Source organism: Hyperoodon ampullatus, assembly GCF_949752795.1.
Source record: "Hyperoodon ampullatus genome assembly, chromosome: 20".
Taxonomy (NCBI): domain Eukaryota; kingdom Metazoa; phylum Chordata; class Mammalia; order Artiodactyla; family Ziphiidae; genus Hyperoodon; species Hyperoodon ampullatus.
In genome coordinates, this window is record NC_136933.1 from 26,119,890 (window position 1) to 26,143,604 (window position 23,715).

A 23,715-nucleotide genomic window follows, 5' to 3' on the forward strand; every position below is an offset into this window, starting at 1 on the left:
GGGGTGCTCCTGGCGGGGTGCACACTGATTGTTCTTCCCCGAGACTGTGTCTCGTAAACACCCCTACGGTGACCTGGTAACAGCCTCCAAAGAAATGAGGGGGTGCCGAGTGCTGGTTGCTGTTGGTGTTTGTCTTTCTATCCACGGGGGGAGGAGCCATGAGCAGCTCTAAGTGACACCGCTGTAAGGGCCGCCCTTCCCGAGACTGCGCTCCGCCCGCCCCCGCGTGAGCTTTGTTCCCCATCATCCTCGTGACAGCAGTTAAGTGACTTTGTGGCTGCTTCCCTTTTACAGATGAGCAAACTGAGGCTGAGAAGGCAGCTTCTCCCAGGTCACACGCACGCTTACATCACTTTATGTCTGAAGCAAGGAAGATTTACTGTAGCTCTAAAAGAACCAGAATGGAAATACGGGAGACTTCCCTTTCTTTTTTAAAAATTTATTTATTTTTTATGGAAGTATAGTTAATTTACAATGTTATGTTAGTTTCATGTGTACAGCAAAGTGATTCAGATATATATACATATATATATTCATTTTCATATTCTTTTCCTTTATAGTTTAATACAAGATATTGAATATAGTTCCCTGTGCTATACAGTAGGACCTTGTTGTTTATCTATTTTATATAGAGTAGAGTGTATCTGCTAATCCCAAACTCCTAATTTATCCCTTCCCCTTTGTTAACCATGAGTTTGTTTTCTATGTCTGACTCTGTTTTTGTTTTGTAAATAAGTTCATTGTATCATATTTTAGATTCCATGTATAAGTGATATCATATGATATTTGTCTTTGTCTGGCTTACTTCATTTAGTATGATAATCTCTAGGTGGCAAAATTTCATTGTTTTTTATGGCTGAGTAATATTCCATTGTATGTATGTACCACATCTTTATCCACTCATCTGTCAATGGACATTTAGGTTGTTTCCATGTCTTGGCTATTGTAAATAATGCTGCTCCTAACATAGGGATGCATGTATCTTTTCAAATTAGAGCTTTTGTCTTTTCTGGATATATGTCCAGCAGTGGGATTGCAGGATCATATAGTAGCTCTATTTTTAGTTTTTAAGGAACCTCCACACTGTTCTCCATAGTGGCTGCACCAATTTACATTCCCACCAACAGTGTAGGAGGGTTCCCTCTCCTCCACACCCTCTCCAGCCGGTGACTTTGGTTCCCACGGGGAAGAAGCTGCAAACTCCAAGCATCCAGAGTCACAGCATCCACAGCAAGACTTCAGGTTGACGGCGTGTTTTTTTTTTTTTTAAACATCTTTATTGGAGTATAATTGCTTTACAATGGTGTGTTAGTTTCTGCTTTATAACAAAGTGAATCAGCTATACGTATACATATGTCCCCATGTCTCCTCCATCTTGCGTCTCCCTCCCACCCTCCCTATCCCACCCCTCTAGGTGGTCACAAAGCACTGAGCTGATCTCCCTGTGCTATGAGGCTGCTTCCCACTAGCTGTCTATTTTACTTTTGGTAGCGTATATATGTCCGTGCCACTCTCTCACTTCGTCGCAGCTCACCCTTCCCCCTCCCCGTGTCTCAAGTCCATTCTCTATGTCTGTGACAGCATGTTTTTATAAAACATTCACCAATTAACGTTTTTGAAGAGGCAGGTTTTCTTTGCTTTGCAGTTTTCTTCTCTTGGAGCAGTTCCCTAGCCTGGTGATGGGGCCAGGCTCCCTGACTCCTAGGACCTTGTGTCCTAGTGACCTGAGCCCCATGGGAACGATGCTGGGCTTTCAGCAAGCTCGTCCAGTCCTGGGTGTGCTCTGAGGGGGCCTGGCAGGGCCGCGACGGTAGGTGTGTGAGGGAGGTTAAAAGGCTGCGTTGAGCAGGTCTGGCGGCCCCGAGGCTTTGCAGGCTTTAGAGGACAGGACAGAGGGCGGGACCAGGGCAGGAGGGACCGCAGGGTCTGGGGTGGATGCCTTGTGATTGATTGAACCCGGATGGACAGAGGTCTCCTTAAACCAAAGTGTTTTAGCCACTAGGACATTGCAGGTGGACAGGCCTGCTGAGGATGTTGAAGGTGCCCTTAAGAAGTGGACTTGACGGGCTTCCCTGGTGGCACAGTGGTTGAGAGTCCACCTGCCGATGCAGGGGACACGGGTTCCTGCCCCGGTCCGGGAGGCTCCCACATGCTGCGGAGTGGCTGGGCCCGTGAGCCATGGCCACTGAGCCTGCGCATCCGGAGCCAGTGCTCCGCAGCGGGAGAGGCCACAACAGTGAGAGGCCCGCGTACAGCAAAAAAAACAAAAACAAGAAGCGGACTTCAGGCACAGGGACTCTGGGTTGTGGATGACGGTCTGGGGGAAGCAGGGAGAGCCACTCGCAGCCCCACCTCCGGGAGGGCCACTTGCTTCGGCTGGTGACACAGGCTCCGGGCTCAGGCTTATTTAGAACAGCAGCTAGTGGTAAGTGCTGGAGGTTGGGAGCCTTTCCTTAAACACCGGAATCTCCCACAGTAAAGCCCTGAATAAAGTCAGCTTTCCACAGTTTTCCTCTAGAGCTTGATGAGAGTCTTTAAAGAGAATGCTTTTAGAGGTTTCTCGGGTGTAAACCATATTCAAAGCCCATTTTTCTAATAACCGTGTGCCCCCCCCTGTGTTTCCTACCTTTCAGCGCCTCTTTCCCATTCATCCTTTCGAAAATGTGTGCACTTCATAAATTTTCATGCAAAGTTGTTATGCCTTAAAACTCAGATCATCCTGACGTGACAAACTCATTTTGTTTTATTTGCCTATGTTCATCCGGGATGACATTTGAGGCTTTATTTCTTGGGAAAATCCATTCACGCAGATTTAAAAATCACTGGCGCAGAGGGTAAGGGTTAGGAATGTTGGTTGAAGTCCCCACAAACCGGAGAGGAAATGGTTCATTTCCACACCGCAGCAGGCTGGTGATCCCCGGGCACAGTGTCTGGAGGCCCTTCAAGGAAACAGCTGCTCCGTCTGTCCTCACGGACGAGGCTCGGCCCGCCCAGGCCGTCCCCCTGGGCACGTCTGGTCCCCAAGCCAACAGCCCCCAACGCCTGCACCCTGCGTGGGTGCGCATGCTTTGCGTGGTGATGAGGGCACCTGCGTCCCTCTCGGAAACACTTCTAGCCAGTCCTCCCTTCCAGGTAAAGAAACACGACCAGCACCTATGGAAAACCCATTCCTTCAGAGCGGATGTGATACATTCCTGCTGTGAAAAGTAGTAACACCCAGAGCCCAGCATATATATCTGATGAATTTTGGGTGCCTTCTAAGAGGCATTTAATATCAATTCATGTCGAATTGCACTTATTTTCTTTGGGGGGTTTACTGTCAGTGGCGTGTGTAGAACTCCAATGTGTGCAGGGCTCAGAGAAGGCGAAGTGGTGGTTATGAACCGGGTAGACGTGCAGACCCGGGTCCCTTCTCAATCGGCTCCTATGGTTTGTACCCAGGGAGCATGTACTTATGGGGAGCAAAGAGCTTTCTGATACTGTGTGTTTTTCTCCATGATTAAAAGAGTACCTATTCGGGCTTCCCTGGTGGCGCAGTGGTTGAGAGTCCGCCTGCCGTTGCAGGGGACACGGGTTCGTGCCCCGGTCCGGGAAGATCCCACATGCCGCGGAGCGGCTGGGCCCGTGAGCCATGGCCGCTGAGCCTGCGCGTCCGGAGCCTGTGCTCCGCAACGGGAGAGACCACAACAGTGAGAGGCCCGCGTACCAAAAAAAAAAAAAAAAAAGAATACCTATTCATTAGAAGCGTTGGTAGGATATACAGAGACCTGTCAGCCACACCATCACTGAATGATGACCGTGGTTAGAATATGCTTCTCAATTTTCTTCATTCACAGGTTTTCTTTACAATATATCCCATCTTAGACTGGATAGAATTGAGTAGGCCCTGCTTTTTTAGCTTGGAGTTATAAAATGAGCATTTCGCCTGCTACCAGGACCCGCCTGAAGACGGTGGTGTGGCTGCCTTCTGTCCTGCTGAGTCAGACGTTACTTATTCTGCTGGACTTGGGGGTGTTTTTATAGTTTTTCGCTGTTCTACACACATCCCTGTCGACTGTCTCTTAGCATAAAGCGTTTTCCCCACACTCTGCCTCATTTTCCTAGGCTAGACGTCGGGGAGAGACCTGCCCAGTGGCCATGGGAGGGCTCGGTCGTGGACCAGATTCCCTGTGGGCGGCGGGGACCCAGCCCCGCTGACGGGCCTCTGTGTCTCTTCCAGCCGTGTCCTACACCAACTACAAAAAGACGCCGCCGCCCGTACCCCCCCGCGCCACCTCCAAGCCTCTGATCTCAGTGACAGCGCAGAGCAGCACTGAGTCCACGCAGGACGCCTACCAGGACAGCCGCGCCCAGAGAATGGCCCCGTGGCCCCAGGACGGCCGCGGCCTCTACAACTCCACGGACAGTCTGGACAGCAACAAGGCCATGAGCCTGGCCCTGGAGACGGCCGCGGCCCAGCGCCATGCCGCCGAGGGCCAGGGCGGCTCGGCGCGGACCAGTGACAAGGCCACCATCGTGTCCAAGGCCGAGGGCTTCCTCCAGAGCCGGCGTTCCTCCATCGGGGTCCAGGTACCTCCCGCGTGCCCCCCACGGTGACACAGACTGAGCACTGCCGACCTCGGCCCGGGCCCTCGCAGGGACCCCGCGGGGGCCGGAGGCTCCAGAGCCTGGGCCTGGCCTTCAGGGGAGGCTGGCCTGTGGGTGCAGCAGGCGGGATGCCCCGGCCAGGCCCACCCGCCACCCGGAGGGCCCCCCCCCAGGCATTTCCAGGGGCTGCCAGCTGCTTGGAGAGTATGGAAATAGGTTATTCTGACACTTAAGGAGGAGGTTTTGTGGTTGAAACCTGATTTTTAGTCTTGTGGCCTAACAGTAGAGTGGGGAGAAAGGGCATTGGGACCAAAGGTGAATGACAGGGAAGGGCTGCTTGTACGAAAAAGGGGCTCACAGCTACTCGAGGTGACCCCGAAAGTCCCCGCGCCGACCCCAGGACGCTGCTGGGTTAGCTCTGGTCACTGTGTTCTGAGCACCGAGGGCCGAGCCACCTCCGCTCAGGCCGCAGAGGCTGCCCCTGCGCCAGCTCCCACTACCACATCCACTCGGGCACAGGGGCGGGGAAGGCGCCCGGCTAGGAACAGCACCATCCAGCTCCTGCCCCAACCCAGGGACGGCCCAGGACAGGCCTCGCGCGGACCACATTTCCCAAGAATTCTGCCATGACTCCCTGCAAGAGGTGGTGTCGGCCAGCCAGGCAGGTTCCCCGTGGCGTCCTCGGCAAGCACGGGCGCCTCCACCAGCCCGAGTCCAGCCAAGGGCTTCCCTGGCGCCAGGGAGGAGGGCCTGCGAGCTCAGCAGGTGTGAGAGGGGAGCCGTGTTCTGGGCGTCGGGGGCCGGGGGACGCAGGCTGGGGAGACTGCCCGCTGGTCTGGGTCCTCTGAACCCGGTCTCCACACTGTGGCTTCGTTGTTTTGTTTAGGATTCTGAATTCCCAGAGCATCAGCCATACCCAAGGTCAGATGTAAGTACCAAAATATACTCCAAAGCCAAGTACGCATGAATTTTATTTTTTCTCCCTTTTTGGATTATTCATACCACTGCTCATGTCACCTCTCTCTGTCCTGATTCTATATGCCAGGCTCTATGCTAGGTGCTCCCATATTACTGCAGGGAACCCTTGCATCCCCTGATGACACAGAATCAGCCCCACTCTGATGAGGATGAAACTGGGGCTCAAACGGGCAGGCGACTCGCTGCAGCCGAGGCCTGGCCGGGCCGGGGGTACTGGTACGGGGGCAGCTGGCGTTCACTCGGGGGTCACTCTGCCGTTAGACTCATGTCTCCAGATGAGACTTGTGAGGCCCCCAAGCTCAGGAGGCCAAGGTCACCTTCCTGGGCGCGTGTGCCCCCTGGTCTGCCCACCCGCCCCCCCCACAGGGGCACAGCCCACCCAGCCACAAACAAGGCTGGAGGGTCGACTTCCAAACACGAGGAGTTGCCAACTTACCCGAAAATAGCGGGAACTTTCTAGGTAATTCAGATAATTTCAGGTAGTTCCAGAAGCCCATAAAGCGAGTTTATCCAGCCACCACTTCCTGCCTGCAAGTCACCCCAGGAGCCCCCCCACCACGCCCCATTCTGCTTCCGGCCGCCGTGCCTCTCCCCAGAAGGTCCCCCGCTCTGCCCGGGTCACCCTCCCTACCAGCCTCGCCAGACCCGCCCCCAGCTGCGCATCGCGTGCCGGCCGGGCGCACCTGCCGCCTCTTGGTACCCAGCGCCTAGCACAGCGCCTGGCACATAGCGAGCTCTCGGTCAGTGTCGGTGGGCGAGTGTGGGCGAGCGTGCGAATGCAGGGGTTCCGCTTTCCTCCTGGTGGCATGTCACAGCACGATGCGAGCTTGTCACCTCGCGGTGGCCAAGGGAAGTGAGCTGGAAGCCAAAGAAGATGTCGTCCAAGAAACTCGAGTGTCAGGATAAACGGGAGACAGATGGGTGTGGGGCGCCAGCTCGAGAGCACAGGGAGGAAGAGGGATGAAGTGAAGACCGAGCCGATGGAAGGACCACCCTAGATGCCTAGAAAGCTCTAGAAGAATGCTCGAGGGCGTCAGGGTGGTCAGGGCACAAAGTAGAGGTGACGCTAAGGGCGAAGAAGGAGGCTGGCTTGGGGCCTCGTGTGGATCTGCTAAGTCTGCGTCCCAGCCCCGCCCCGAGCTGCCCTCATCCTCACAGTAACCCCACGGGCCAGCTGGAGCCACCTCCCCGTCAGGGACGGGGAACCTGAGGCTGGGGGTGAGTGACTTGCCTACAGGTTGACAGCCACGGGGGGAGGGTGGGACCCCAGCCTGCAGTGTCCTGCCGCACACGGAAGGGGAAGAAATGAGGGTCCAGCGGTGACCCCCCCACCCCGGGAGCCTGCTGTGATTCTCACCCCATGACCCCGCGTGGAGGACGGCAATGCCCCCAACCCCATCACGCTGTCCTCAGCTTGCAGGGCAGGGTGGCTGGTGTTCTGCGAGCCCATCCAGCGCTGGGGGGACGGGTTCCCGCCTGGCCTCCCAGAACCAGGACCTGACGGGCTCCCAGAACCTCAGCTGTCGGGGAAACTTAGTTCAGAGTCTTTTCATTTTACAGACACTGTCCTTCCCCCCGAGCAGAGTGCGCCCTCCTGCCTTCACCTTCTCTGGAGCCCGGGCCCAGGATGAGCACTGATGTGTAGGGTCCTCAGGGGCTCAGCTCAGGGCTCCTCCCGTGACATCCTGCCCAGGTCCTGCAGGTGTACGCTACACCTGGGTCCCTCCTGGTGACATATCCCAGCCAGCACACCTGTTTTCTCACCTGGAGCCCACACCTGGCCCCACCTCACTTTTCCTCACGATGGTGGTGACATTTAGCTATTTTCTTTGTGCTCATTTTTGTTTTTATCTGTGATTTGTCTGTTATTGCAGTTTCTACTTGTGTGTGTGTGTGTGTGTGTGTGTGCACGTGTGAAACTCTGTAGAACACGTTTACTGTTCCCAGACACTGTGATGTAGTTTAATGTCAGGGATCCTTCAATTCCATCTGCCTCAGTCACCCCATCTCTAAAATGGGAGCGATTCCCACTCTGCGGTGTCACCAGCTGGTTACTGGGTTTAAACGTCCTCTCTGAGGTGATGCTGATTTACCCTGACCCAGCACGCCCTCGGAGTCCCAGCCGTTTCACGTTTCCAGCAAGCCTTCCCTCCCCACCCCACCTTCTTAACTGCTTCTGCTGGGGCTGCGAGCATCTCACGGAGCAGGGTTGGCAAATCATATTTAACTGTTGGACTTGTAATAGGTCCCTGAGGGAACTGCGGGGACTTTGTAGGAAGCAACGTACCCGCTCTGCTATGTGTGAAGTTTTGAAGGCAGAGCCTAAAATGAGCTCAGTTTAGAGCAAAAACTTGAGATTGGAGCTCCAGCAAATATCCTGGTAACAGCTTGCTTCTCTCTGGTGCGTCCAACTACGGGCGATCAGCCTTCACCTCCCGAAAACGCGGGCCACGCACACACATGCACAGTCACACATGTGCGCTCACGGGTACACGCATGCGCTGCACACATGCACGTGCACACATGCGGACAGGCATATACACGCACACGTGTGTGCACTCACACACACACCGGCCACACCAAACTCCTTGTTCCCTAACTGGCCTGTGCAGGGCCGTCCTCCTTCCCACTGCTCCTCCTGGCCCGAGGCTCAGTATCCGTCCCTCCACTGAGGCCCGGGAGAGTGAGGCGGGGGCTTCCGGATCCCGGCGCCCACCACTCACTGCAGCGATGGGGTGGTCCTTTCCCCTCTCATCAGTGAGCACCTCCGGTACAGCGTTTGCTTCACAGAGAATTCGCTTAAAAGACAGGGAATTTGCTGATTTCATCTTTCTTCGCAATGCCTGGGACACCATGGATCTTGTAAAAAAAAAAAAAAAAAAAAAAAAGTATGTACGCATATATTTCTCAAAACCTTTACAATCCTTTTACCCTCCTAGGCAGAATTTTCTCTCGGGAAAAGAGTCCTTTGATTTCCTTTCCACTGTGCACAACAGTAATTCCTTTTCTTTGTCCCAAATTTACTTTTTTCCCCCATCTACATAAAGCCGGCCCAGGATTTCTGAAATGACAAATACTTAGCTCCTCCTGGCCTTGTACCACTGGATCATACCCCCTTCACCTTTACCTCCTGAAAAGTAGAGCTGTCTTCATGTTTCTCTTACAGAGGTTTCATATGACAAACACTGTAAAATCTAAAAAAGTCATTAACTATAAACTCCTTGAATTTAATACCTTATTGTTAATATAGCTGATGATCTTCAAAGCGGGGGTGAGAGGGCAGAGCATTAGATGTGCTGTGCAGAAGCTGACGTCAATCAGCCCAGGTGCCCAGCGCTTCCCTCGCTTTTGAGAGTCGGAAGAAAAGACTCCACTGAATTTAAGAGATTTACCCAAGTACCACACGGCCAGCAAAGAGGCAGGATTTGACTGCCTCCAAAGCTGCTTTTCCTCCTTCGCTGTAAAAATAAGAGAAGTATAAGAGAAAACGTGCACACGAGAGAAAGGAAGAAAAAGGCATTTTGTGATACCTTGGTCGCATTTTTTAGTCACTTTATGGCATGTATCTGTGAAGATGTGTATGTTGTATGTGTGCACACACGTCTTGTGATCGGACCGCTCACGCCACCTGCTAGTCTACATTCCTTAGCGGACATTGTATCGTAAGCATCTTTCGTGGTGTCATCCTTAAACCATCATTTTCATAGCTGCACAACTATTCTGTGTCATGAGAAATGAAAACTCACCATATGTTACTATTATCCGACTTTCCTAGCCTCCTATTGTCCCCACGTGTCACCTTACAACTTGTTAGAATTCCAGGTAACTTCTTTAGACCAGAATCCTAAGACTGGAAACAGTAAGGCAAATACTTGGAACATTTTTATGATGAAAAGCTAATGCCCTTTCCATTACAAATACCTCTCTAAAACTATACGAATGAAGCAATTTCACCCATATTATGTATCTGTCAAATTTGACAATACCTACCAAAATTGTAAAATGGGATGCCTTTGCCTCAGCCACCACATGGGCTGTGAGTATAGTCACCAAACTACATGCACGTGCAGACGTGTATTTATAGCGGTGTCATTGACAATGTCAGAAAACTAGTAATAACCAAATTATCTGTCCACTGAAGACTGATTAAATAAATCAGGTTATAGCCATAGAATGGAATAGCAGTTAAAGCACAAGGCAGCTCCTTTTGCACTGACATGGGGTAGCATTTTTAACATATTAACTTTTATTGCAATCTTTTTGTGTAAAACAATAACAACATTCTCCCCACCCAGCAAGGTAACATTTATGTGAGCCATGACCCACTTGAAACTCAAAAGACGTGGTGATTAACAGCAAGGTTAGGAATTTTATTCAAGCATGTTTCCCCCTGCGGTCAACCTATTTCCTGTTCCAGCCGCCAAAATATGCAACACAAATGAGAGACGACTTCCGTGCATGTTTTCAGAATTACACCAATAAACAGTGGGGAGCCCCCGGCTGCTGTCCCCAGCTCCGCAGCCCACCGGGAGCTGCAGGGTCTCCATGTGGCCGTGTTGATTCTGGCCACAGCGGATCAGTGCAGAGCATGGCCCTGCCCCCCTGACAAGCTGTGCACCCCTGGGCAAGTTACTCACCTTCTCTGATTCCTCAGTGTTCGATGTGGCTGGAAACGACACAGGGTATCCTGTGCACCAGGTGTAGTAACACTTGTCTGCTCTTAGCATGGTACCCGGTGCGGGGTCAGCGGAAAACAAATGCCAGCTCACTCTTAGTACCATGACTTTTACTCACCACAAAATGAGTCAGCCCCCAGTGACAAAGGCTTAGCCGAGGGGCATCCCAAGTTACAGGCACAATTGTTAAGTACACCTTTTTTCTCACAACTCACAGGACAGCGTCCTGATTATTCGTTTAATGGTTTGTATCTTACCCTTGCAGCGATCATTAATATTTTTAAGAAAAGATGTGTTTGACAGTTTAGTTATGACATTTGTGGATTGGGGTCAAAAGTCCTTTTGAGACCTAAGTAGGCAATATTCTTTGTGAAAAGGAAAAGGGACAGTGTAGTAGCTGGGATAATATTTGACTAAACGAACCTTTGGTTTTGCAGACTTTTCATACTGAGAGTTTGCGGGGCAGCTGGGGGGTTGTTTGTTTATTTGTTTGTTTGTTTAGAAAACCTGCGCTACTAGAATTCTCTCATGAGTTAACTTTACATCAGTGATGATCATAAATGCTTCTTTGGGGTTGGGGAGAGTTTTTGGCAAACGCAGCCGCCATAAGGATTGCGTGTAGAATGCACGATTTCTGTTCTGTTCTGACATCGCCCTGCTCTGGGCACAGTCGTTAGCAAAAGAGAGACAGCTCTGTGTAGGCGCAGATGGAGAGGTTACCTCGGTGTTCCTGGTAAATGCTTAAATTCCTTCCGTGTGTTCTTGTATGTGGATGCAGCCATCAGCACAGTCCTATCAAATCGCGTGTGTGTTTTGTTAGCTCTCTGGTTCATGCTGTACCTGTAGGGTGTGATAAGAGCTTTTAAGTCCTCTCATAATGCAATCTAACAAAGCCTATTTTTGCCCGAGCTAAACAAAGCAATTATATTTGCATACATTTAAAAGACTGAGGTGCCGCGTTGAGTTCAAGTGGTGACGCAGAATTTGACGAAACACAGTAGCAACTTAACTTACACCAATATGAGTGCATTTCCCTCTCTGTCATTTTCCTGGGTCAAGTGCATCTCTGCATTAATTAAGCAAATACATAATTAATTACCACAAATGAATACACACACACAGATAGTCCCTGGCCCAGGTCCCATGTCTCGGTTCTAAAATAAGGTGTTCTGTGTTGAATTAGGTGGAAACAGCTACCGACTCTGACACAGAGAGCCGTGGCCTGCGGGAGTACCAGTCTGTTGGCGTGCAGGTGGAGAACGAGAAACGGTAACCAGCCCCCTGCATACCCACCTCTCCCAAGCGGGGCTCTTGGTCTGTAACCTGACTGCAAGTGTCTAGACCACACTGACCATCAATAATTCAGGCCATTTGACCATCAATAATTCAGGCCAGGAAACAGGGTCATATCTTTATACTTTTCAACGTATATCATTCAAGTGTGAATTAACATCCTCCTATGCCTTGTTTCTGCAAGCGGCAGGGGACCCGCTTCTTCTAAAGTAATTTACCACCTACGAAAGCAGAGGGGCTGGCAGCTCTGAATGTTAGAGTCCTTTATCCAAAGGGAAAAAACAGGCTGAGGGTGAAACAAGCACAGGTTTTCTCACCTTATCATGTTAAAAGTAAAAGGAAAGACAGGGAGGGAGGGAGATTGAAAGAAGTTTAAGACCTTAGCTGTGCTGGGATTGTGACACTTCAAAGGAACCCCTCAAACTGTCAAACACAGAGAAGTCCATTACAGGAGTGTTGTGTTTGTAACAAAAACAGGATGACTATTTTATTTTATATTTAAAATAGCATATCTTGTAAGTTTCATAAGAACAAATTTTGATGAGCACATTACATTGTGAAGCCCCGGTGATTCGCTCACGGTAGAGGGCTTTAGGACCAACCTGCAAAGGTTTTGATTGCCGAGGAATTCAGAACACAAACTGATGGCTTCCCCAGGACGCGAGCTCTCAGAACCCCGCACGTCGTCGTCTGTACCTGGGGACCTGGGCTGGCCGTCTCCGTCCCCCGCGGTGGCTTGTTCTCAGCTCCTTTGCCTCCAGGGCAGGAGATGGTGGCAGGTCCATTAACCAGCTGTACTCATAGCTGTGTGCCAGCCAGGGGCCAGTTTCTGCAGAGCCAAAACATGTAGCATGGGCAAAGTTTGGATGTGCAGACACACATGCCCACGCACACACACACACACACAGATACACATACACACACACACCCAGAGTTCTCACCAGCAAAATCTGCACTCCTGTTAGAAGCTCACTTCTGCCAGTCATTTCAGTAACTGGCTGTGTGGAATGACTGACATTTAAATACATGCGATGCAAATGTTTTTTAAACACCTGCTGAGGTCAGAATTTGGATTCATTGTTTTGCATAAAAGACAAAATCGGGATGATATTACATTATTCAGATAGGAGAAGAAACTCATGTCCTGAGCTGTGATAGGAACAGCCACCAAAACTCAGTAGGACACAGATGTTATTACTTAGAAGAATTGTAGACATAAAAGAAGCAGCAGGGCTTCGTTTGACGTGTATGCCACAAACAGAAGAGAGTAGACTTGTAGCGTCTTTCTGAAAGGCAAGTGACCACTCCAAGGTAGTGGTTTCACGGGATACATCAAGCCTCCTTGTGTCGTGCAATAAACTTAAGTCTTAAGTGGGCATTATTTAGACGTTGAAACTTAGGTAGAAGGTAGAGGTTCATTGTTTGCAAAGCCAGATGGTGTTCTGCCATAGATGAAGTACCAAAGTGCTTGTGATAGAGATGAAAACACTCGTCTTCCCCGCAAGGTGCCGGCTTGTGGCCCAGGCGCACTCCTGATGAGTGCATCTAGGTTTTGCTGCACGAGGTCACCTCGCAAAGGCCCCACTTGTCCCCCTTGCCTCCCTTGCAGGTGCGGACGCTTTAAGCGTTCCAACAGCGTGACGGCCGCGGTGCAGGCGGACCTGGAGCTGGAGGGCTTCCCGGGACATGTCGCCACGGAGGACAAGGGCCTGCAGTTCGGGTCCTCCTTCCAGAGGCACTCGGAACCCAGCACCCCGACCCAGTACGGGGCGGTGCGGACCGTCCGGACCCAGGGGCTCTTCAGCTACCGAGAGGACTATCGGACCCCCGTGGACACTGCCGACCTGCCCCCTCCCGACCCCTGGCTGGAGCCGTCCATGGACACGGTGGATGGCGGCCACGTGTCTCCGTGCCACAGGGACGGCGCTTGGTTTCTGAAGCTGCTGCACAGCGAGACGAAGAGGATGGAAGGCTGGTGCAAAGAGATGGAGAGGGAAGCGGAGGAGAATGACCTCGCGGAGGAAAGTAAGGGCCCAGATCTCCTCTGAGGCTTGTAGACACGCGTGATGTTGCCGTAACACAAGTGGCAGAATCCCCAGGGAAAGTCCCCGGGTCCCTGAGTAAATTTAAATGAGTGGGCTTCCTACTGCCTCCCACCAATTCCAAGACACAAGTAAATGAGCAGAAAAGCAATCGCTAAGATATTAAAGGGCATCCTTTTGTTTTGTTTTGTTTGTTGGATAACAGGATAGCTTGTGCTCACAGGGATGTAGTTTATCTCATGTTCCATGTGCCGGTTCTCTTGAATTCTGGCAATGATTTGATATGGAGCAGTTCAGCCGTTTTCTAGAATCATGACTGTCCCGTGTTTATAAGAAATTGCTTTGGCTATATGCCAAAGAAACGTTGGTTACGGTAGATAACTTACCAGCCAGCTGGTGAAGGCAGCTCCCGGTTTCCCATCCCCGGGTGGGTGGGGATCTAAGTTCCCCGACCTCGTGTGGGCAGCGCAGATCTGCTCCCAACCCTTTACGCCAGGTGGGTCTCCGGCTCTTGCACAGAAAGGCACCAGCCTCCCCTTTCCCTGAAGAAACTTATCGTCAGGATTGTCCAGAAGCAGCATCCTTTATGAATTGCTGTGTTGATTTTGAAACAGATACCTCCTGACTTTGTTTATAGACCAAGAATACCACAAGAATGATTGCAAGGTACATACAACTAACACTTGTCTTTACCAAATACAGTTTCACAGAGGCGTTTCTGAATGTCTTAACTCGACAAAGCATGTTCTTTTTAATGTTTTCTTTTTCCATGAAGTCCTTTGTACAATTGCTAGATCACTATAAATCCTGAAGTTCAAAAGGACACCTGATGTCCTTGGGAGTGTCGCCCTGACATTGCATGTCCAGAAATCTGCTGTAGGAGAATATGTCAATAATCCTGGCAGTGGAGGCACAGGATGAAAGTATCAGGAGGGTAACTTACAGACACAGTGGCCCTGGCCACTGAGGAGCCCAAGAAAATGGTTGGTGTTTTGATCCTGAGTTGTTAAAATGTACATTGTTAACTTAGGAAGAAAGGGGGAGAGTGCCGTGCCTTCAAACCCCCAGTTCTCTTCTCCCACATTCCTCTCTCAGTCATCACCCCCCACACCTCCTTCACCGGAGTGGGTACTAGATGCTGAGGGTTTTGGAGGAAGTGTAGCCGGTGCCCCGGCCATGCGGCATCGCTGCATGTAGCTGCCAAAGTCACACCGCCCCCCTGCGTTTGTCCACACGTGTTACCTGTCGAGGGCACAGCCGACGGTGACTGTGCTCAATCCGATGTTTAAAAATCCCTCGTTTCCCGCAGCTTTTCTTCACTTGTCAGTATGTGCTTCAACGGGGCGAAACCGTTTGAATCGTTTCGGGGATTTATCCTCTTTATCCTGAGTTGACCCGGGATCTGAAGGAGACCGTCAGCTCCCGCTCTGTACACACCCCCGCGTTCAGCCCGGGCTTGGTGAGCAGTCCTCGGGGCTTGTAAGACGTGAGCCCGAGGTTGATGAGTTGGGATGTGTTTCCTGCACCCTGTGTCTCCTCCGTGAAATGCCTTTGAAGGGGAGGAGATGGGGGGACAGTTCAGCAAGTGGTAACCCCTGTCAGGGCGTACCCCACAGTATGTCTGCAGCAGTTTATTCTAGAACCATGTGGAGTTACACCGTTGAGGACACATCCACAAGGTTCTGGTCTCCCTCTGTGCGTGGAAGAGATGGAGGTTAGTCCTTAGTCCTTGCTGTGTTTGTGAGACAACACAGAGCAAAACCTGCCGTGTCATGATTTTCCATATTTAGTGTGTACCTTTAATTCAGTTATTATTTTATCAAGGATTATAGTTTTTTTTTAAGATACGTTTTTTAAAAGAAATCTCTAAGCCATCATGTACTGGACACAGTGCCAAGGGCTACGCTAAGTGCATCACTTGCATCTTCAAGGGCTCAGCGTATCATGATGCCTAGAAAATACTGTCCCCTTTATGGAAGTAAAGAAACTGAGGTTCAGATAGGTTGGAATCTTGCCCCACGTTCCACAGAGTAGAGCGAGGAATCCAGGCTCGGAGTCAGAGCTGCCTTTTGTCAAAAGCTGTGCTTTCCCACCACGCTGCCCAACGTTCTTCGATCCAGATGTTCCATTCCTGGGAACTTCTCCTTCTCTGTATTCTAACACTGTCTTCTTCTGCTCTTTTAGAAAGTGTTGAGCCCCTATCCCTGGCCGTTTACTTCATTCTGATTCTCTGAATCTGTGACACCCATTTGTGGTCCAGAGAGAAACATACTTGGGTTGTGCCTCAGCCCTTGGAAATTAAGAGGTGAAATTAAAAGGCTTCAGTGCTGAAGCATTGTCATACGTTAGGATTTTCTTGCCACTGGGGCGTTCCAGAAAATTCTGGAAGTCATGCCGTAAGTGTACTGTGTCTGAAATCCCATTTGATGATCTACAGTGACCCACATCAACAATAAGAGTCCATCACTTACGAGGTTCAGTTGTCTTATTACTGGACATCTGGAGAACACGTTTTTCCTTCAACAAGGCAGAGCGGGAAGGGAGTTTCTGCCGTCCCTCAACTGTATTTCCATATACAAGTTTTTTTCTATCTTTTTGGCACCTTTGGGACCTTCTTCTGGACTCTCTCCGTCTTGTAAACACCCAGCAGATGTTTGCTGAACCCATACTATGAGTCGTTCGGTAGACTGCAGGTGGATACGCAAAGGAGTGTATAGCACAGAAGCTGCGGTGACCTAAGAAGGGGTCAAGTAAGACCAAGGCAGAGCTGCTCACGGCGACTGAGAAACATGAAGTATAGCAAGAACAGTGCAGATCCAGTGCTTTAAAAAGTGCTGCCCAGGGCTTCCCTGGTGGTGCAGTGGTTGAGAGTCTGCCTGCCGATGCAGGGGACACGGGTTCGTGCCCCGGTCCGGGAAGATCCCACATGCCGCGGAGCGGCTGGGCCCGTGAGCCATGGCCGCTGAGCCTGCGCGTCCGGAGCCTGTGCTCCGCAACGGGAGAGGCCACAGCAGTGAGAGGCCCGTGTACCGCAAAAAAAAAAAAAAAAAAAGTGCTGCCCAGTGCTTTTAAAAGACTCTCTCAGGAGCCTGAGAGATGCTGCCGGCAGGGAAAGTCTGAGAAGGCTTCCTGGTGACAGTGACATCTGGGCTGGACCTTGAGGGGAGGTGGGTTTGGTCAAGCAGGTGGGGTGGGGGGAATGGTGATGAGAGAGAACGGTCAAGGGCACAAGCAGAGGCAGAGAACTGGCTGGGAGACCCTCCAGGAAGACCCTCCCTTAGACGTGGACTCTGCACCTGACCGATGGGGAGGCTGAGCCACTACCTCTCGAGTCCCTGGGCTCTGTCGTCCTCTACTGCCTTGGGGACATGCTGCTCAAAGGCGGGGGCGGCTCTGCGTTTTCCCAGAGCTCTTACCGCCCGGCCCCCACTGTCGTTTGACATCTTAGGCTCCTGGAAGGCTCACACTTGGTACATCGATTATCCGCCAGCAGTGCCTGGCAGAAGCCCTGTGCAGCTGAGAGTCAGAGAGAGGAAGAAGGCGGGAAGAGGTGCAGCCTTCACACCGGAGGGTGGTCACAGCCCTGCTCACGCCTTCTTAAAGCGTAGCATCTAAACCCCACGCATCCTGCAGTCGCCCTCGGCCAGGCTGGGGAAGACCCCGTTCCACAGGCACCAACTCAATAATCGTGACTCTGCGTGGGTTTTCCTACCACCGTTTAATAACTACGTGCAACTGCATTTCTGTGAGGCTCAGAGGCAAAGAACAGAGAATAGATCTGCTTGATCCTTTTTATGATGTTCTTAATTTCTTCTCTTATTTGCCTGGCTTTGTTTTTTTGTGGACAAAGATGACAAAACAGTTGTTTTGAACCTCAACTGTATGCTTTGCCCACTAAACTAGTACCATATTCATCACATTTAGCTGTTTCCCTAGTAATGTTTAAAGGTCAGATAACCTTCCAAGTCTAGTCCTCATTTTAAGAACAGATACAGGGTTATTGATTACAGCCCTTTCAAAATGAGAAGCTTAAATTAAATGGCTGTTGAACCAAAACCCTGAGCTTGGAATATTGAAATTTCCATTCCATGAGATAACTTTTCTCCCAAGCTGTAATTTTATAATCACAGCTCACTGAATTGATTGGACGAATTTAGATTCGTTCAGCCCTCTATGGTTAATAAAAGCATCGTGAGCCCAGTTAAACACTGGTTTAAGTTAAGTCATGTTAAAGCAGGCTTCCTATTGTTAATACATAAATAGATATATTCTGAAGGGATTGTAAACCATCACTAGACTAGTGTTTGGGGATTTTTGTGTTAATTATGTTAAACCAAACGGCTAAGTGGCATAAAGTAAAACCAAAACAATAGTATGTTTTCTGAAATAAATAGTTCCAGAACCACAAAGATCTTAGCAGGTCTGTAGAAATATGAATGGTATAAGGAACTCAACAGTGGGGTCTCTCGAGAGGTGCTGGGACTTCCTCTCGCCCCCAAAACAGATCTGCCCAAAAGCTAATAACCTGAACATCACCAAGTCCGATGCATGGACCCGCAGACTCACAGAGCTGGGGGCTTTGGTGATTTCCTTCCTCATCTAAGGGACCCCGGCTTCACTAGTCATGTTAACACTGGTGTCGGGGTTCGGTGTCCAGCATGGGTCCCCCATTCCTTCCATGCGGAGGGGCGATTATCCCTGGATGGCGGCGGTGGCAGGCGGCGTGGCTCGGTCGCTGTGCCGTCGGCCCAGGGAAGAGCAGACAACAAGTAGAGTGACCCTGAGGATTCGTGGGCCATGTGGCAATGCAGGGGACGAGGAGGACATGGGCCACAGAGAAACTGCCCCTGGGTCTGCAGTTTGCCCAGGAGTCCCCATCAGCAAAGACAGCACATGGAAGACCAGAGCTAATGATGATGCTTCTGAGCACCACAGCTGCTACAGCCTCTGGGATCTGACCAGTCCTCCAGGGAACGAACAGCCACTGCTTCCAGACCCCTGCCAGGACACACAAGCCTGGTTGTGTCCCGGCTCTTGCTAAGGATGTGGTAAATGCCCAACGGAGATGTCCCCACACAGCCCAGCCACCCAGTGGCCGCAGGCAAACTGGAGCATAAGAAGAAACGTGTGCTCAAGAAACACAAAACGAAACGAAAATGATAAAGCCAGAGATCCAGAAGCGAGGAGGTTTGTGGAAGCAGCCGTGTCCCCCAGCCTGCTCTACAAAATGAGTCAGGATGGAATCCCAAGAGATCCCGGAGTAATACATCTTCAAATGATCATTTCAGGGCTTCCCTGGTGGTGCAGTGGTTGAGAGTCCGCCTGCCGGTGCAGGGGACACGGGTTCGTGACCCGGGCCGGGAAGATCCCACATGCCACGGAGCGGCTAGGCCCGTGAGCCATGGCCGCTGAGCCTGCGCATCTGGAGCCTGTGCTCCGCAACGGGAGAGACCACAACAGTGAGAAGCCCATGTACCGCAAAAAAAAAAAAAGATCATTTCAAACAGTCTGCAGATTTTAGAAAAACCCACCTCGAATTTTGAAAGAAAAGAATAGTGTAAATGTCCTGGCACTTCATAGCAAATTTAGATAGAATTGAAAATTGTGGAACACGCATGAAAAATAAATTAAAAGAGCAAGTCAGTTAATCCAATTTCTTTGTACATCAAAGACCAGGGTTGTCTCAGGTTGTTTGTAAGTTTGCATTCTGATGAGCATACATCCTAATCTGTAGCTCTTGAAAGAAAGTGTCCAAACTATGACAAACTTCGGGAAGGATAGTGGAAAAGAATAAATTGAATTTTCGCCTCAAATTCTTTGCAATTATAGGAAGCTATTTACATTATAGGTATCAGACAGAATCATCCCCATTCACTGAGCAGCAAATTCTCCTGCCATTCGCAATCAGGTCATTAGCTACACTCTCACAGCCACTATCTCTCTCTAGCAATAATCAATTTATACCTTTTATAATAAGTCTCTGCTGCATTAAATCAACACCCACATATCACCCACCTATCCATGCTGTGCTAAAGATGATAAACTGAAGTACTTTATATTAACACTTCCGTTGAAGTACGTTTTAAGAAGAATATGAAAATTGGGGATTAAAACCTCAAAATGGGTAAAACTGATTGACTTTTTAAATTGGGATGGGCATATATACACTAATATGTATAAAATGGATAGCTAATAAGAACCTGCTGTATAAAAAATAAATTAAAAAAAAAGAAACTGAGGCTTAGAGAAATTAACAATAAATAAATAAATACCATTTCAGGAAGCATAGAGTCAGTGAAAAGTGCACTTATACATGAGTCACTTCTATATATTCCTGCAGTGACAGCTTGGTTAAAACAAGTCTCTTGAAAGGTTTTCATCAGTCACGCAAGTTATAGGGGTTTACAAGTGAAAATTCAACTTTTTAAAAACAAAGCTAACTCTTCCGCTCAGCAGCAGTGGGACCAGAGCTACAGAAACATATTTAGTTTGGGGAATCAAACTGGGAACCAAGTAGGAAGTATTTTCGGCCCTTCCAGGAGGTGCTCCAACCCCACTGCCCTCCTGCCAGGCTGCAGGCAAAGCAGACAGAGGAGGTGGGCGGGATGGGGGGGTCTGGGGGAGTAAGCCCCTCTCGCAGTGGATTGGTAGGCGACACAAGGGCCCAGGTGTCAAGATGCTGACAAGGCAACATTTTTTTTTAAGTCTGAAAGGATGCCAGAGTGTTATCCAGTTAACTCACTTGTATTAAAAGGTACATTTTAAACTCTTCTTCATATTTTAGGAGCCAGCTAGAATTGGATGATATTAAGGAACTATTCATTTCTTAGGAGCGGTCATGGCGCTGTGGTCGTACAGGATGATGGCGGATGGGGCTCTGGCCACAGCTTATCCAAGTGGGTCAGGAAAATAAACGCACTCCAAGATTGGTGATTCTAAGGGATGGGGTGGAGTTGCTTGTGATACTTTCTTTCAAGTTTTCTGCGTGTGAAATTTGCCATAATAAAACTTTGGGGAACAACAATCTGGACAAGTAAGAAAACACAGGCAAACTAAGAAGTGTTTCAGTCCATTAACTTCCCCAGGAGAGCATCATGTTACGAACACGTTGTCTATAGGGCCACATCCTCACCCTGTAAAAATGAAGGCTGTGCTATCCCTTCTGTTGTGTGGCTGATTTCTGTTACATTAGGATGCGTCCTCAGCACCCCTCACAGCAATGGGTTTATTTCTGGGACATCAGTTCCAACATGTGACACTTGGTTACATGGTATCGAGGCCCTTCCCAATGGTGTCTGTGACTCCGTTCCCTTCAAGGGAGGCCAAGGAACAGGGTCTCAGCAGCTGTGTGGCCAGGCTCAGGAATCAGCCTTTGATGCCAGTTTCTAATGCACGTTAAATGTCTCAAGTCATTTTATTGAAGGCTGCCTGTCAAATTTACTAATGTTTGGGAAATTGGGGAGAAAAGTAACGAAATTGAGTTTACTTCTCTGGACTCAGGCTACACCTCTGTGGAAAGGCCAGGTCTCAGGCGCCACCCCAGACCCCCTGAGTCAGAATCTGCCTGTAACCAGACCCCCAGGTGACTCGCGGGCTGATGGGGCTGGCCTTTGTGGGCTCCTCTCCAGATAAAACCTCAAGGACGTAAGCATTCCGTCCAGAGTAAGTACTTAAATAGCCTGTTAGCGGTGATGGCTGTGTCTCTGCTTCATGACGGACGAACCTCCAGGCTAAAACCCCCTTTTTCCTGAAGGCTTGCCCGCAGGGCACTGGAGACAAGCTTGTCCTGCTCTCCTGAAAGCCTGAGGGAATGGCCAGACTAGCAACCTGGCCCGACTTTGAGTTTCAGGGCGTCCGTGTGGCTGGTTGTTATCTGTGTTCTGCACAGAGTCTCGAGGGGGACCCAAAAGAGAAGATGCTTCTGGCCATCAGAGGAAGATGCTGTGTAAGCTCAGTGAAATAGCTGGGGATTGTTGCTTATAGACAAAACATCAGAGATAAGTGGACCTTGGTATAGTCGCCAGAAATGTTTTCCTACAGATTCCTGTGTGCTTTTGAGAATCATGGGAGCTGGGATCCACCAAAGCTATTATTTCCAAAATACTGACGACGTTTACACAGGCTAAGGAAGACTGGGGCAGAAAGATGGGAAGTATGGAGGCCCCTGGAGGTAGCAGGTGTGGGTTTTTCCCAGAAATTTCATGCCCAAAGTCTTTTATATGCCCAGTGCAAATCCCAAAGTTGTCACAGCTATTGGGTAATTGGTTAAATCCTTTCCACTGACAAAACTCTATTATTTACATTTTTTAAGTGCTATTTGGTTAAAGTCTTACAACTTAGAAATTGCTTCTGGATTAAACTGACACTTCCTACCCCCTGAAAGCAGAGCTGGCCCACAGGGTGCCCCGAAGCAGGATATTCTCACTACCACCAAACGTGGCGCTTCCACGGGTCAGCGGATGGTGATGTGAGCAGGTCGGGGGAACTGGTCACCTGCTGACCCCCGAAGGGCTTGGTGGTGTTAGCAGTAGCTTTCTAAGCTAAATTTCCCCCAACACTGAAGTATCCTGGTAGCTGGCATTTGGTCGTCTTTTTTTTTTTTTAACATCTTTATTGGAGTATAATTGCTTTACAATGGTGTGTTAGTTTCTGCTTTATAACAAAGTGAATCAGTTATACATATACATATGTTCCCATATCCCCTCCCTCTTGCGTCTCCCTCCCTCCCACCCTCCCTATCCCACCCCTCTAGGTGGTCACAAAGCACCGAGCTGGTCTCCCTGTGCTATGCAGCTGCTTCCCACTAGCTAGCTATTTTACGTTTGGTAGTGTATATATGTCCATGCCACTCTCTCACTTCGTCCCAGCTTACCCTTCCCCCTCCCCGTGTCCTCAAGTCCATTCTCTAGTAGGTCTGTGTCTTTATTCCCGTCTTGCCCCTAGGTTCTTCATGACCTTTTTTTTTTTCTTAGATTCCATACATATGTGTTAGCATACGGTATTTGTTTTTCTCTTTCTGACTTACTTCACCCTGTATGACAGGTCGTCTTTGAATTTCCTTCATGCTCAGGAATGGAGCAGATGGAAAGACAGTTCAGCCCGCGGCCATAATAAACTCAAGAGTTTCACCTCCAGTAACAGAGATGATAGAATAATAGCTTTTGCTCTTTGGGTCATATCCCCTTTGTGTGATGCTTTTGCTTTTGTTTTTTAATTGACCCAGTTTTAAACCTGTTGTGTGTGTTTTTTTCAACAGTTCTCGGGAAAATCAGGAGTGCTGTTGGGAGCGCCCAGCTTCTGATGTCGCAGAAATTCCAGCAGTTTTATTGGCTTTGCCAACAGAACATGGTAAGTGGATCCTCAGGTAACCTTGGCCCCTTGTAACCAAGCTGAACGTCCATTCTTTCTGTGCTCACCGCCTTCCTGCCTGTAAAAAGACCCCTGCACATGTGCAGCCTGGTGAATGAGTAGCGGGACACTCCCAGCTTTGGGGGTGATTTAAAAGTGCAGCCAGGGCTTCCCTGGTGGCGCAGTGGTTGAGAGTCTGCCTGCCGATGCAGGGGACATGGGTTCGTGCCCCGGTCCGGGAAGATCCCACATGCCGCGGAGCGGCTGGGCCCGTGAGCCATGGCCGCTGAGCCTGCGCGTCCGGAGCCTGTGCTCCGCAACAGGAGAGGCCACAACAGTGAGAGGCCCGCGTACCACAAAAAAAAAAAAAAAAAAAAAAAAGTGCAGCCAAAGCAGAGAGGCCATGGGGGTATCGGCAGGGGAGGGGCAAGGATGGGAAGGAGACAGGTGTTTCCCCAGCCGTTAGGGGTGTCCTCCGCCACTTGGCTGTCCCCCAGGGGACCCCAGGAAGGAGGGGAAGCGTAAATCACTGTCACGGTGGATGTCACAGTGAGGACGGTGCTAGGAGGTGGCTTGAATAGAAACACGTAAAGAACCACAGTGCAAGAGAAGAGGAAGAGATTTTAGAAATAATTTGCGCTTTATATGTTACAGTCAGGAGTGAGCAGAAATACCGTGGACTAAATTAGGTAATACGGTTGGCATTAAACTTGGTTCTGATCTTCCTGAAAATCAAGGGGGCACTCTTACCTATATGTGTACTTATATGTATACTATACTATGTATAAATA

At 49.9% G+C, this 23,715-nt stretch overlaps 1 protein-coding gene across 1 annotated transcript in view; it reads left to right on the forward strand.

The window, feature by feature from the left end:
- DLGAP2 (DLG associated protein 2) overlaps positions 1 to 23,715 on the forward strand; it is a gene marked incomplete at its 3' end in the record, with an annotated part of 562,591 nt that overhangs the window by 530,575 nt on the left and 8,301 nt on the right. Inside the window, exons 8-12 of the mRNA XM_079726609.1 lie at positions 4,220 to 4,569; positions 5,474 to 5,515; positions 11,425 to 11,510; positions 13,144 to 13,559; positions 22,833 to 22,924. Of these exons, the coding sequence (XP_079582735.1) occupies positions 4,220 to 4,569; positions 5,474 to 5,515; positions 11,425 to 11,510; positions 13,144 to 13,559; positions 22,833 to 22,924 (986 nt within the window). The remainder of the gene's footprint in view (positions 1 to 4,219; positions 4,570 to 5,473; positions 5,516 to 11,424; positions 11,511 to 13,143; positions 13,560 to 22,832; positions 22,925 to 23,715) is intronic.